Consider the following 14,345-nt stretch of genomic DNA (forward strand, 5'->3'; position numbering starts at 1 on the left):
AGTGGAAATAACAAAGACACCTCAATTCCCTTATGGCCTGGCTGTGAAACAGGTGGCCGACGGGGCCGACGCCAAGAACAATATAGGGATGAAGGGCCACATTCCTCAACACCATAGCATTGCTGGAGTCTAGAGTTCCAATGCAGTAGTACTCCTCCCAAGCTTTTGCTCTTCGTCGCGGATATGAGTTGGAGACAAGAGAAGGAGGGGGAGAAGAAAATCTAGTGAATGCCGCAACACCATACGCGCTAGGGCGGCCAGTGAGTTAAACATCAATCCACCAGGTAAGACAAAATGGTGCCACGCCTTCATCAACTGTAAGTGTGTTCTATACCAAGCTCCCACGGGTTAAGATGATGACGTTGTTATACTATAAAGACGCGAATAGCACAATGTAATGTTCAGTGCGATAATAGCATGACAGTATCCCATATGTCCCTCCATCAAATCTAGCTAATGACCAAGTTGGTGACGAGATATTCCCAATCAGGACCAACCCCGAGGCAACTTACTCCGACTTGCAGCCACCCCAGCCAAGGAAGTAATCGTCGCGCGACCGATTATATCAAACGTAGCAACATCCGCCTGTACCTCCTTGGAGAACCACGTCCGCAGTTCTACAGCTACTAGCGAGTCGACACCGTATTGGTGCAGGGCCTTATTCTCATCCAGGCTCCCTTCGTCCACAGACAAGGTCCTTGCCAACTTGACGGTCAGGGCCTTGGTCACCGCAGCGGTTGCATCAGCCATTGACTCCGCGCCTCTGAATGCAGCGGGAAGGTTGATTGATTGACCCTGGCGCTCGCGGTGCCCCTCAGATGACCGCTGCTGAGCCATATACCGGAACATAGGCTTGCCGAGCCAGTAGGCCTTGGTTGAGGTGCCTTCGTGCGGTCGCATTCCGAATGAGAGTTGGCAAGGAAGGCGTTTCTCTTTGCACACCGTCGGGCTGCAGTATACGTCAAGAAGCGTGTGGAACTCAGGCTCGGTAATCGGTTGATGGGGGAAGACGTTCAGCATGATCTGAAGGAGTCTTGGGTCTCGGGCTACTCGTCCGGTGAATGTGAAGAGACCTAGGTCGAGAGAGGTGGCATTCTCGCCGCACTGGACGCGATGATGTGCTAGTGCATCCTGGAATGTGTTGCCTGCTGCATAGTTCGCTTGGCCGACGTGTCCAATCACCCCATTCATAGAAGAGAGCATAAGGAAAAAGTCAAGGCCGCGTGGGAGAAGGTTATGTAGATTCCAGGACCCTTGTGCTTTGGGCTTAACGGCGGTCTCCCAGTCCTTGTAGGTCATGTTTTCGAACCCGACATCCTGGTTGATGGGTATGTATTAGAAATGCCTCGAAGATGGTTCTCCTATTTCCAGAGGGAGTTGCTTACTTGTAATACCATGGCGGCTTGAATGCAGCCCTTGATTGGGGGCATATGTGATGCCGCATCCTCAATCGCTGCACGTAATGAGTCTTCCTCCGCGACATCGCAGACACGCACTTGAACGTTGGCTCCTTCTGCTCTCAGATAACTGAGGAACTCTTGGGTTTCCCTGCCCTTTTCTCCAGAACGGGACAATAACAGGAGATTCCGAGCGCCCCTGCCAACCATCCACGTGAGCATACTCTGACCGAGTCCGCCCAGACCCCCTGCGACCAGATATGTTGCATCGGGATCCAAATCAGTGTTAGGCTTCGACTTCAGTAGGGTCTGGTTTCAGTTAGCTAGCTGTGGCAATATCGAAGGGGGACAAGCAGACCTTGACGATATCTGATTTACGCATCTCAATCACAATCTTACCGAAATTCTTCCCAGATTGCATGTGTCTGTACGCCTTCTCTATTTCACCAACTCCATACACATGGGTTGGTTCCTGAGGGGACAGCTTGCCTTGATCCATTAGACTCATCACTGTCTCCAAGGCATCACGGCATATGTGAGGGCGGTCTTGCTGCAACAGCGCCAAGTCAAAGCAGCTGTAAGTGACGTTCTTCAGAAACTGTCTCATGGGAAGCTTGGCGTTGGCAAGAATATCTTTCTTCCCCAGCTCGACGAATCGCCCATAGGGTGAAGTACATCCCCATGACTCTACGAGCCCTTCGCCGGATAATGAGTTCACCACAACGTCCACACCTTTCCCTCCAGTCATCTGCATGATCGCGGATGCAAAATCCGTTGACCGACTGGAGAAGATGCGTTCCGCTGGGATAGGATATCTTTGCTTAAGGAAGTCCTGTTTTTCCTTCGTTCCAACAGTCGTGTATATCTCTGCCTGGTACAGCAGAGCTATCTGGATTAGGGCCTGTCCTGTGCCTCCAGCCCCGGAGTGGATGAGAACGGACTCCCCAGGTTTAATACGCGCCACCTCAGTGAGCGAGAACCAGGCTGTTAGGAAACTGGTTGGGATGCCTGCAGCTTCGGCATAGGACTGCCCTTGCGGGATGTGAACTACCGGATTACCTTCGACGAATACGGTCCGAGCCTGGAACGGCTGGGGGACGAACCCTGCCACTCTGTCGCCAGGCTTGAACCGAGTGCACTTTTTGCCGACTTTAGTGACCACACCAGCACCCTCCTGCCAGACTTCCGCATTGGGTATCTGGCCCAGTGATATGAGAACATCACGGAAGTTCAGCCCAGCACAGTGAATTTCAAGCTCCACTTCTGTCTCACCAAGATCGCCTGTCGGGCCACTCTCAATAAATCGAAAGCCATTCGAAAAGCTTGAGCTATTCAAGTCCAAACTTAGCGGGACATCCCCAAAGCTCTGCTCACATTCAGTGTGGGTCGCTGTCTGCAATAACACTTGTTGTTCAAGCCGCGCACTGTTGACGAGCCGCGGATTGTGAAGAGTTCCATCTCGCATAGTGTACTCAGTATCTAGCCCTTGTACCGGTGGTTTCAATATATGCTGAATCATCGCCATGACAGATTCGCGCTCCGCAGATCCCTCGAGCGACAAGACATACCGATTCTGGTGCCCGTCTTCCTCAGCGAGAACGCGGAATAAACCATCAATGAGATGGACTCTTGGATCAGGCGCGGGAAGACCGCTTGTCTTGGTTACCCAGAGTGTAGTTCCTGAGGCTGTGAATAGCTCTCGCAGCTTTTCATATAAAGTTGGCCCCGTGTTATATAACGATTGTTTCTCGAAGTCGAGAAGGAACACCCGGAGTACATCCTGAGAGTCCGGAGAGGCATTGTAAACAGGTACGCAGGCTACTCCAGATTTAACGAGAGCCTGGCATTTTTCTTTCAATGAGCTGGCAAGATCATGCTGCTTAGGCTCGTTTGGTTCGTATACAATTTCGATGCGCGGGTTCCAGCCTATAGGTGCAACATCGTGCGAAGCTGTGGAAACAAACACAGCATGCTCATGAAGCTTACTGTCTTGGAAGTCGGGGAAATAGACATCACAGCCGGTGAACCCTGTCTTCTGTAACACATCATCCCATCGTTCTCGGTCCACGCAAGGCCCGTAGACCCGATAAGGTTCAGAGCCTTTTCAATCATTAGATATGCTCGATAATTTTCAGAAAGCAACCAGAGGGCAGTATGGAAAGCACAAACTTACTGAGCCACCACCCTTCGAGTAGACCAAACGCGGCCGCTGTACGGAAGGGGTTTGTCACCTCGGCTAGCAAAAGCTTTCCACCACTAGGGCAACATGGTCAGTAAAACGTACACCAGAAGGTCTAAGCACGCTTACGGCTTAAGTAGCTTGCGGATGTTGGTCAGCGTACGCTCTAAACTGTGCGTTGCATGCACAACCTGCGAGAGTCAGTCGAGGCCAAGCCACCATCGCACTATCACTAGGTCAACATACCCATCCGGCTACAATCATATCGTAGCTTCCCGCTTCAAAGCCCTGTTGTTCTGGATCTTCCTCAATGTCCAGCTTCTTGAACTGCATTCTGGAGCCCTCTTCTCCAAATTTGGTGGCTGCTTTACCAAAGAAAGAGCGTGAGATGTCCGTGTAATCCCAGCGGGCATACCTGGAGCCGGAGGCGTGTCCTGAAGCCCCGAGAGCTTCAAGGCAGGCCTTGGTAGCTACTCCGACACCAGCTCCGACTTCAAGAATGTTCATGCCAGGATTTGTATGAGCCATGAGATCCATGAACTTGGGAACAGCTTTTGCGAAATTAGCCATAGCCATCTGTAGATAGTGTTAGTTTAGCTATTCTGAAAGACTCGAGACAGCGCTTGTCTTACCGTGCCTGCGTAGAAATCATCGACCATACTGCCAGCGAAGGATTCGTCCGAAATGTTGCCAGTGAAGAAGAACTCCAGAGGATCAACAGCGCCCGTGAGAAAGTCCAAAAGGTTTTGCCCGACGTTGATAAGGAGCTTCGTGAATGGAGCCTCGACAAGCAAACGACTTTCCACATCATGGACGTACTTCCAGTCCTGTAACCGGCTTCTCCAAGGTTCTGAAGAGTAGAGCATTTCATTATGCTCTAGACGATCCTTCTGGTGGACCGCCCACTCGATGTATTTCTGTAGATATGGCTTCGCAGGCTGTTTCTTCTGTTCAGAGAACACACGGTAAGCCTCCAGTACACGAGCAAGAACTACAAAGTCGAGCTCAGTAAGGATTTCCTTAGACAAGGCCGCTGGCAAGTTTCTCTGGCAGTATTGCTCGATCTCAGCATTCCCTAATAAGCGAACGTCCGGTTTCCATTCAATCTCAGAGCACAGACTCCCTGCTGTTGTGGAGTCATCGCTAATGGCCCGGATCCCGTCGACCATCGTACAGGTGAGCCCTTCTACGAGGACTGAAGGCCGCCTATTGTTAGCCCCGAATGCAGCTATTGATCCGGTTACCTCCTTAGATGAATCAAAGTTTGCGCTAGCTAGAACTTTGAATCTTTCCGATGGTCCCGGTTGGCCATCCTTAAGAACCTGTAGCCTCTTTATATGCGTTGGGACATAAGTGGGAACTTCCTTTTTTCCGCAGGCTGCATTAGCACACAGTAGCATTTGGAACATGGCATCCAAGGCTGTAGGGTGTAGGGTCGATCCAGCCTTAATGAGCCGATGGTGGACGTCACCCACTACTGTGCTGGTATCTTGTGGGTCATATGCGAGGGCAGTGATTCCCTGGAAGCTGTCACCGTAATGATAGCCACATTTCCTCAAATGGTCATAAATGGCACTACTATCCGCGTCAGATGCAGCTTGCTGCTCTGCCCGTAACAAAGAGTGTTGATGTGTGTTGTTCAGTTGGTCAACCTGGTCATTGCTAACAGGGTCGGCTTCCTCTGGCGAATAATTAATGCGAATAGAACCGGTGCAATTCGTAGTCCATGATGAGCCTAGGGCAGTGTAGAGGCCGAATTCGAAGAAGTCTGAGTTCTTGGACCGCATGCTGCTGACCGGGTGCATAGAGAAGCTGGACTCTACATCACCATGTCCCGATACTTGGATGGCTGAATGCAAGGCTGTATCCAGGATGTCAAATGAAAGTATTTGACGCCCTTCCCGACATAGCTGCTTCCCGGCCTCAACTGCCATAAGAACCATCCCTGCACCGGGGTAAACCACTGTTCCATTGACCTGAAGCCCGCGTTAGCTTTCAATCACCAGGCCCCGCAAAGAAAACCTCTCTGCTATCATACCTGATGATCCTGTACCCAGGGTATGGTGGACGTGCGAATGATATGCCTCCAGCGGGGTTGATGCGGGTTCCAGGCAGGATCAGGAGTCCCAAGAAGTTCATGCTTGCCGGAGCGTGGCATACGGATATTTCGACTAATCTGACTCTCATGCCAATAGGATTTGCTATGATTGAATGGGTACTCGGGCAAGTTGTCCAGACAGGGTATCTCAGCCTTGCACTCGGTCGACCGGTCCTGGTTTGCTGCGGCTAAGTCAACCTTATAGCCAGAGGCCCAGAGATACCCCACCACATCTAGTACAGTCGATGTGGCTGGTACGTTTCTCTGGAGCAAAGACAAATAGTAAACAGAAGAGCGCTCCATATCTGCTAGGATCGACTTCGTAGGTCCCTGTAGTGCTGAGTGTGGCCCAACCTCCACAACATGATGTACTTCCAAGGACCTGCAATGACTTCCATCAAGCTTTTCTGGGGGCGAAACGGTAGAGGAACAGGCCACAGCCAGAGCCTTCGAGAACTGGACTGGGGATACCAAGTTGGTGGCCCAGTATTGTGGTGTCCTCAAGACGTCACTTGTGATCCAGTCTCCTGTGACAGAGGACACCATGCAAGGACGATGATTGTGAAATTCATCCGGTTCCTCGTCCATTTGACCAATGGAAGTCTCATATTGGCCTGCAATCTCGTGCATTTGAAATGAATGGTAGGCCACCCTGACCTTCAACCGCCTGCAGAAGATCTGGTCAGCCTCGAGCAGTGACTTCAAGTCATCAATTTGTGATTTTTCGCCAGAGACGGTGACGCTATTTGGGCTGTTGATGCAGGCAACAGTAAGTCGAAGAAGGACGTGGTTATGTGTCACTCGATCGAGATATGCAAGAACCTCATCTGCGCTTAGTGCGACAGCCAGCATGGATCCCCGGACATAGCTGTGATTCTCCAGCTTGCTGCTCCATAGACCCCGGTAGAAAGCAATCCTCCAAGCATCGCGTCGGGAAATAGCGCGCACTGCGTACCTGTAATCATACTTAGAACAGTTTTTAGGAATGCAGGGTAGACCTTACGCAGCAGCTATTTCGCCCGACGAATGCCCTACGACCTTTCTGGGCACTATTCCAAATTGATCCAGAAGTTCGACCAACGCGACCTGTAGTGCGGTGCACAGGGTCTGGCTGTAGTCGGTAAGGTTGACGCAGGATTCCGGTTCACTCTTCTGAAGAGCATCTAACTTGGCGTCAGCTCCAACCGCAGGGTGCTTAATCCGGAGTGGTTTGATTACCTAGCAGGTCCCACTGGCACCCCAAGGTTTTCAGGTACGCGTTCGCATCCCGAATACTGTTCAAGAACGTCGGGTATGCATCCAATAGCTCTCTACCCATTGCATACCACTGAGCACCTTGCTATGTTTCAAACAACCGGGATTAGAGCCCCCTCAAAGTAAAGAACCTCAACGATAAGAGAACTCACCCCGGAGAATACGTAAGCAAGATTTGGCGATGATATGGATTGACCTGGGCACGTAAGGCTGTCAGGAATCGTTTTCCAGTCGCAACTAAGCTGAACAACCGCGTATGCGCGCCATTCTAGACATGATCGCCTGGTGGACAACGTATGTGAGAGGCGATCAAGGTATTCGGGTCTTTCCTCAGATGCGATTTGGAGACCAGCGAAGTAAGGCTTCCAAGTATCTCTCAAGCGGGGAATGCCATCCTTGTCCGCAGAAGACCACACAAGGAGCCTTGCGGTACCAGAAGGCTTCCTAGTTAATCTTCTAGACGGCATGAGGTCTGTGCCATTTGAGTAGGGCTGCTCTGTAAAACCATTGACGTTGAGCTGGCTGGGTGCATCATCCAGGACAACGTGTACATTGGTGCCTCCAAAGCCGAATGAGCTCACGGATGCCCTCCGTATGCCATCGACCGGCCACGGGATAGCTTTCCTAGGGACCTAGTTATATTAGCAGTGATCGCATGAGGAATACACCCACTCAGACAAACCTTAACATGCAGAAATTCTTCGTCGATCCGAGGATTCAATGTCTGGAGGTCTGTATTGGGTGGTATAATTCCTTTCTCAACCGCCAGGACGGCCTTAATAACTCCGGCAACGCCACTTGCGCCTTCCAGGTGACCGATGGTGGATTTGACAGACCCCCTAGTGACAGTCAGATGTCATAGATAGTAGTGCTCAAGACGATGATACATACAGGTAGACAGGATCATCTGAGCTGCGATAGGGACGGAAAATATTTCCTATGGCTCGCGCTTCAATGGGGTCGCCAACAGCGGTCCCTTACTTGGTCATTCTCATTAGCAACAGCCTGAACTCCTCGAGCCACTGCCTAGACAGTGGAAATCAATCAATCATACCTGTCCCGTGTCCCTCCACATATCTGGTGACGTCTAAACTCAAGCCAGCTCTTTCATAAGTATCGCGGTAGAGATCCTCTTGTCTTTCCATGCTCGGTTGCGTAATACCCGGGGTCTTTCCGTCTTGATTCGAACCAGTTGATCGAATTAGGGCGCGAATATTGTCCCCGTTTTTGATCGCGTCGCGCAGTGGGCGAACTATCAGAGCACCCACTCCTTCACCACGAGCGTAACCATTGCCCCTTTCGTCAAAGCTGTATGACCGCCCATCCTTGGACAGAATACCAAGATTATCCAACGCTAGAACGGTATCTAAGCCAAGAATGGCATTGCAACCAATTGCCATTCCCTGCTGCCAAGTTAGTAATGGAAAAGACATCATGGGATGACTAGGGGTGTTCAGACCGAGGAGGATTCGCCATTCCAGATGGACTGGCACGCAAGGTGCAAAGCCATTAAACTGCTTGAGCACGCAGTATCTACATTTGAGCTAGGTCCTCGGAGGTTGAAAAACCAGCTGACGCGGTTAGCCAGCATATTCATAGAGGTCCCCGTCGCGTGGCCCTTCGGCAGGGTCATCAGATCCTTTGCGTGAAGGCGCTGGTAGTCATTGCTGAATGCACCCGTAAACACAGCCATCTTAGATCCCGTTATGGACTCTATTGGATAGCCTGCATTTTCTAGGGCGTGATAGGCCGTCTCGAGTGCAAGGCGTTGCTGCGGATCCATTGCTTCGGCCTCTGCGGCCGAGATGGAGAAAAAGCCCGCATCAAACTGACCGATGTCACCTTCCAGGAAGTTGGCCTTTCTCTGAGACACGCGGTCCAGCTGGCTATAGTCTGGATGGTGCCAGGCGTCAATGCCATATCGGTCGGGAGGTATCTCCTTCCCTGTGCTTCTCCCACTCAGAATAAGTTGCCAGAAGCTTTCTGGGGAGACGGCCTCTCCCGGAAACCGAAGGGAGATCCCAACTACGGCCAGGGGCTCCAATTGCTGTCCTGGCATGTTGCTCAGAGCACCACAGGAGTATGAAACGGGAAGTATCAGGGCAATAGGTAAGCTCAGATACGCTGTCAAGGATATTGCTTCGATAATACTGTAGGACGAAATATCGTGGCACACATACTGCTTTATAAGTATCCGTGGCCGGTTGCGAGATGATGATACACAAAGTCTATCATGCCGCTCGGTATCAAGAAGTTCGCCGTGGCGAGTCAATCGTGCAAAATTCTCTCATTCTTCAAAAACTTTCTTTCCAGTGGGATGACTTGATAAGCATGTATTTTCACAGGATTGTCCACAACTGATGTCAGCCGTCCCATTCATATCTTTGATCGATATTCCATTTTAGCCTGATTGCATGGGGGGTGGGTATCACACAAATTCCACATGACAGAGAGGCTATAGAGACTGTAAGGGGCGGCATGTTTCGATCCGGATATCCCACGCTGCAAATGTACAGAATAGACCAAAATGGTAGTACAATTGGCTGAAAGGGTCTTGTAGAGGTCACTCTTGGAAGGCAAGTTCTGCTGTAGCCAGAAGCCAGGATTAGTCGCAGAATGTATAAGTAGCGAGGTATAGGAACGACTGTACTTGGGCATTTTGGGCATACTATCTTGGCTTCCTCTTCAGAGTTGACAATTCAACGACGGGCGAATATCTCGTCTTGACATCAAATACACATTTCTGATTGGATCAAGATGCGGTTTCTATGGTAGGCCCGATATCAAGCCTTCGTCAATTGTTAATCTGTCCTAACACAGCACTTGTTGGCAAGTTTGCACGGAATCGGTAGTAACTCGCGGGTAAGACTTTTGTGAACCTTCTCCATAACTTCCTAAGAACTCTTGTCCCCACTAACAATGCCAAGGTATTCGAGCAGCAGACAGGTACCAACCTCCTGGCACGATTATTGAGGGGTCCTCGGAAAATTTGCTTACCACTTGCGGTTACAAAGCCGCGCTGCGCTATGAACTAGGCGAGAGACACACCTTCGATTTTGTCGAAGGCACCGTACCATGGGAGGCTTGTAAGATAATCACTATTACCCGTGCGAGTGGAAAATTAGACGTTAACTGCTTCAGCGGCGGAATCGATTGTCGAAACAGGAGAAGCGACACATGCGTACTGTGACCCACACCAACCTCAATCCTGCCTGCAGGCAGTTCAGGATCTGGAAAGATACTTGCGCGGCAAAGGCCCCTATGACGGCGTTATGGCATTCAGCCTAGGAACCAGCATAGCGCTGACCATACTGATCGACCACGCTCGTAAGAGGGGCATGCAAGAGCCGCCGTTCAAGGTAGCCGTTCTTTTCTCCAACCCTGGTAAGCCCTATGATATGGAATTTCTTCGTCTGGGTCGCATTGAGCCCTGCGATCCCCAGCCGATCATATCCATTCCTACGGCACATGTATGGGGATCGGCGGACCCTTTGAATGAAAAGGCTTCATTGGCTCCTGGGTACTGCAAAGAGAACAAGTCAGTCTTCGTGCATAAAGGAGGCCATCAGATTCCGACAGCAGCAGGAGAGGTAGTGGTCATGGCGAATGTGATCCACCGCGCGATGGGCCAGGCTTGAATAATTTTCTGCAGAAGGATGTGTACGGAGTATGACAACTTGATTGGGATACATGCTCCGGTTTTCAATTGCGCCAATAGGAAATGGTAGATGAGTTAATCGTGAATACCAGACTTTGAGCCAGGGAGGTACACTGTAGTGGAGTATGCATGTCGTCACGTTAGCACAAAGACATCAAATTTCCAGAGTTGTTTGCGCTAGCTTATTGCAAGGCTTTACTGCGAATTGCACGTTCCTCGGCATCATGCACGCGGCTCTATCGGGAACTTTCTTTTGCATCTTCACCCTAAATGGCAGGGATCCCCACTAGATTTTTGCAAGGGTCATGTTTGGTGCCACCCGTTAGGAATTCCTCAGCCTCCGGGAGGTAACACGGGTATAACATCGGAAAGGCAGCAGCCAGGCTGACCTCCCTGAAAGTTCCTCAAAACCATCTTCTGTCAATCGCAGGGGTCCCCATAGTAAATTACATCGCTTTAACAATTTCGATTTGTTTAGAGAAGTTACAAGGAACAGCCCGTGTCAATGGGGCGGTACGATGCTGCAGATACGAATGTCGATTCCAGTGACCTAGAGTGGGACGGTCAGCTGAAGGGGGCTCGCCTCCTCCTTGGGGGTATTGGGTAGGGCATCCTTCTTCATAGTACCTTCCCATAGCTAACCTGCATGGACAAGACTTTATGTCTCTTTCTTCCTGACAGGACTTGAGAGCACAATCGTCAGTACATCGCTTGTCGCCATCACTAATGATCTACGAGGGTTTGGTCGGAGCAGCTGGATAATCACTTCATACCTTCTAACCTATGCAGGTAAGGAGTACGCTCTCTCAAAATAATTTCCCATACTTATCAAATGTTTTGAAGGATTTCTTATGATCTGGTCCAGAGCGGGCGAAATCTGGGGAGTGAAGCCCATGTTGCTGGCATCTCTGGCCATCTTCACGGCGTTCTCCGGTGGCTGCGGTGGTTCTCGAAATTTGTCAGAACTGTAACGCAACAGCCTTCTCTCGATAGTCTGTACTTTGTTGCTGACTCGCTTAGAATCATCTTTCGAGCATTTCAGGGGATCGGTGGAGCCGGTGTTTACAGTCTAGTCATCTTCTCTTTGATCCGAATGGTGTCCAAGAAGCATTATGCCACTGTCACTGGGCTGTCCGGTGTGGTTTTCTCCCTCGGCCTAGTCCTAGGTCCCTTGTTCGGAGGGGCGATTGCAGAACATGGCAACTGGCGCTGGGTATTTCTGCTAAAGTGCGAAGTCGGTTGATGTAGGCAGGAAGCATTCGCTAATAGTCGTCTAGTGTCCCAGCCGGTGCCCTATCCTGGGCCTTGATTTTCATTGCATTGCCGACGGGATTTCCATACTCGGCCAGATCTAGAGATTCTGTGCTACCTTCAAAACTCTTGACCCGGCAGAGCGTATTGCTTCGCCGGGTTGACGTTTTGGGGGCGTTCCTCGTGCTTGCAACATCAGTATTTCTGGTGGCTGCTTTGCAGGAAGGTAACTATGACTTCGGTTGGGATTCCAGTTCGGTGATCATCTTCTTCGTGCTCTCAGGTATATCACTACCTCTTTTCATCCTGTGGCAGTGGTTCCTCAGCAGACGCAACTCTAACTGTCAGCCAATCTTACCATGGCGGTTACTTACCAACCGTGTGTTCATGGGGACTGTACTGTACGTCTGCCCCGCTTCAACTATTTCTCTGACATTTGTGGGATACTAACTATGGAGGCTTCTGTATTCAGGGGATCCCTTACTACGGGTGTTAGTGTGACGGTTAGCATTGTCGAAATACCACAGCGATTTCAGGTTGTTAACGGCAGCTCACCACTTGGAGCCGGGGTGAAGCTTCTTTCCTTTGCAGTCAGTGTCCCTGTCGGCATGATAATCTGCTCCGTCCTCACCGGCCGCCTTCCACTGCCTTTTGTTTATCTCGGAATCGCTGGTGTCGCTATGCAAGTCGTTGGGTTCTTTCTATTCTCTGGAATTCATGCGGAAACCCACATATGGCCGGGTCAGTTCGGATACCTTGTTCTAGCGGGGCTGGGCACCGGTCTTGGTGTTGCGGTGTTTTATCTCATGCTTCCACTGGTGGTGGCGGTTACGGACCAGTCCATTGCGCTAGGAACAGGTTTCCAACTGCGCATGCTAGGCGGTGCGCTTGGGATTGCAGCAGGTACAGCCATCTTACATAGCCATACTCAGAGTGGCCTCTCGTCGCTGTTACCCGCTGATGAGGTGGATGCACTCTCCGTATCCACCCAATTGATAAACGCGTTGACACCTGAGCTTCAGAGTCGGGTACGAGAGGTGTACGCGGAAGCGTACAGTTTGCAGATGAAGCTGATCGGGGGTTTCTCAGCTGCCCAGTTCCTCGCCTTGGTGCTGGTGTGGAAGCGACAAAATGTGCGAATTGTCAAACGATGAACACAGGGTTGGTTGGAACTAGTTAGACTGTCATTGGCTTGTGCAAGGAACAAGGTTGAGGAAATGGAGGATTGCAGGACTGATTCCTCATCCCTTGCCGAATAACAAGGGGTGTCCAGTCCAGGCGGTAAACGGCGCCCCTGAATAATTCACTCAGGTTCCGGTACCGTCGATCATGTAATATTTTAGGATACACTAGCATTTCTTCTTTGTTGAAGATAAATTGAGTCGTATAGTTGCCCTAGCATGTCAGAAGACCCTCGTTGTCAGGTCGATAAGGCTTTTTGTTCCAATTCTTCATTTGAGCTGGCTTGGCTGTGAATGAACCTTGTGTTTACTTTCCCGTTACAATACACGGAGATTTAATGCGATAAGCTCATTTAGTAGTTACATTCCGGGCTGCACATTCTGTATGACGGGAGAGCCCGAAAGTTTGCGATTCCAGCAGTGTAATTTGCCTCTACACTCCTTCCAGCAAGAGCAGGGATCGTCTATCAGATGATCCATTGCATGTTTGCATTAATTTGCTTAGAGTAACCATGCCTGAGCATCGTTTCCTCATCCTGCGATGCCACACCACTCACCTTTGTGGTTGATATCTTTTCCCCAACCGTAGGATTCTCTTCAGACCTGAATGCCTCCATGGTTCTGGCATCTCCCGCATTAACAATGACCATCCATCCCTCGACACATATGGAATGCTTCGCTTCCTCTCGGGATACTTACATCACCAGAGAGACGATTGTAGACCTATACCACAACGGGTCCAGTCACAACCACTGGAACTAAACCCATGAGATCGGCATCTGGCAACTGGAATAGGAATAATATGCGCAGTTAAGACGACTGTTCCAAATACACCGTCTGAGCGCCCGTCCGGAAGGGCTGCCGGAACAACGTAGGGCCGAACAGCCTTCTACTCAACACAACAACCATGTTTGAATTATCAAGCACATTTACTAGCCTACCACACTGGCCATTGGGATTCCAAGCGTTGATTTTTTTTTTTTTTTTTTTTTTTTTTTTGAATACTAGCACAATGCGGGGCTTTGGCCCTATAGGGAGGCAAAAATAACCCCAAGTCTCCTAAGTTCCCATTGAAGCGTTGCTACTACTAATTATATATTCTTAAGTTCCTCCCTTTATCGATGCCGTCCATATTACTTGGCAATGGCTACGATAGTGCTAAGTTAACCCACCTATTGATTATGATATATACTCCTAGAATGAACCATTGAGAAGTCCGCAACATCTAGTTTCAGCCAAGATCCAAGCACTTCATCTGATCTCTGCCATTGACACATAAATGCATTCAAACGTCAAACTTCTGCTTCTGCCCTATGTACAGCAATAT

General features: G+C 50.2%; 3 protein-coding genes across 3 annotated transcripts; 2 read left to right on the forward strand and 1 right to left on the reverse strand.

Annotated features, from left to right (window-relative positions):
- Positions 1-486: 486 nt before the first annotated feature.
- On the reverse strand, positions 487-8,987 carry AtWU_06298 (polyketide synthase; the record flags this gene model as incomplete). Its single annotated transcript, XM_035501408.1, has 15 exons — positions 487-1,317; positions 1,386-1,706; positions 1,756-3,497; positions 3,571-3,653; positions 3,706-3,767; positions 3,823-4,152; positions 4,209-5,552; positions 5,615-6,629; positions 6,678-6,837; positions 6,893-7,013; positions 7,081-7,560; positions 7,611-7,767; positions 7,820-7,904; positions 7,983-8,331; positions 8,388-8,987. The coding sequence occupies 15 exons, from the start codon at positions 8,985-8,987 to the stop codon at positions 487-489; spliced, it is 7,680 nt and encodes a 2,559-aa protein (XP_035357301.1).
- Positions 8,988-9,685: 698 nt separating this feature from the next.
- Positions 9,686-10,566, forward strand: AtWU_06299 (amino acid permease family protein; the record flags this gene model as incomplete). Its single annotated transcript, XM_035501409.1, has 3 exons — positions 9,686-9,699; positions 9,875-10,014; positions 10,070-10,566. 3 exons carry the CDS (start codon positions 9,686-9,688, stop codon positions 10,564-10,566), a joined length of 651 nt encoding a protein of 216 aa, XP_035357302.1.
- Positions 10,567-11,091: 525 nt separating this feature from the next.
- AtWU_06300 (MFS general substrate transporter) lies at positions 11,092-12,991 on the forward strand (the record flags this gene model as incomplete). Its single annotated transcript, XM_035501410.1, has 6 exons — positions 11,092-11,189; positions 11,242-11,375; positions 11,430-11,544; positions 11,607-11,813; positions 11,864-12,238; positions 12,310-12,991. The coding sequence occupies 6 exons, from the start codon at positions 11,092-11,094 to the stop codon at positions 12,989-12,991; spliced, it is 1,611 nt and encodes a 536-aa protein (XP_035357303.1).
- Positions 12,992-14,345: the final 1,354 nt, after the last annotated feature.

Source organism: Aspergillus tubingensis (assembly GCF_013340325.1).
Source record: "Aspergillus tubingensis WU-2223L DNA, scaffold_7, whole genome shotgun sequence".
Taxonomy (NCBI): Eukaryota; Fungi; Ascomycota; class Eurotiomycetes; order Eurotiales; family Aspergillaceae; genus Aspergillus; species Aspergillus tubingensis.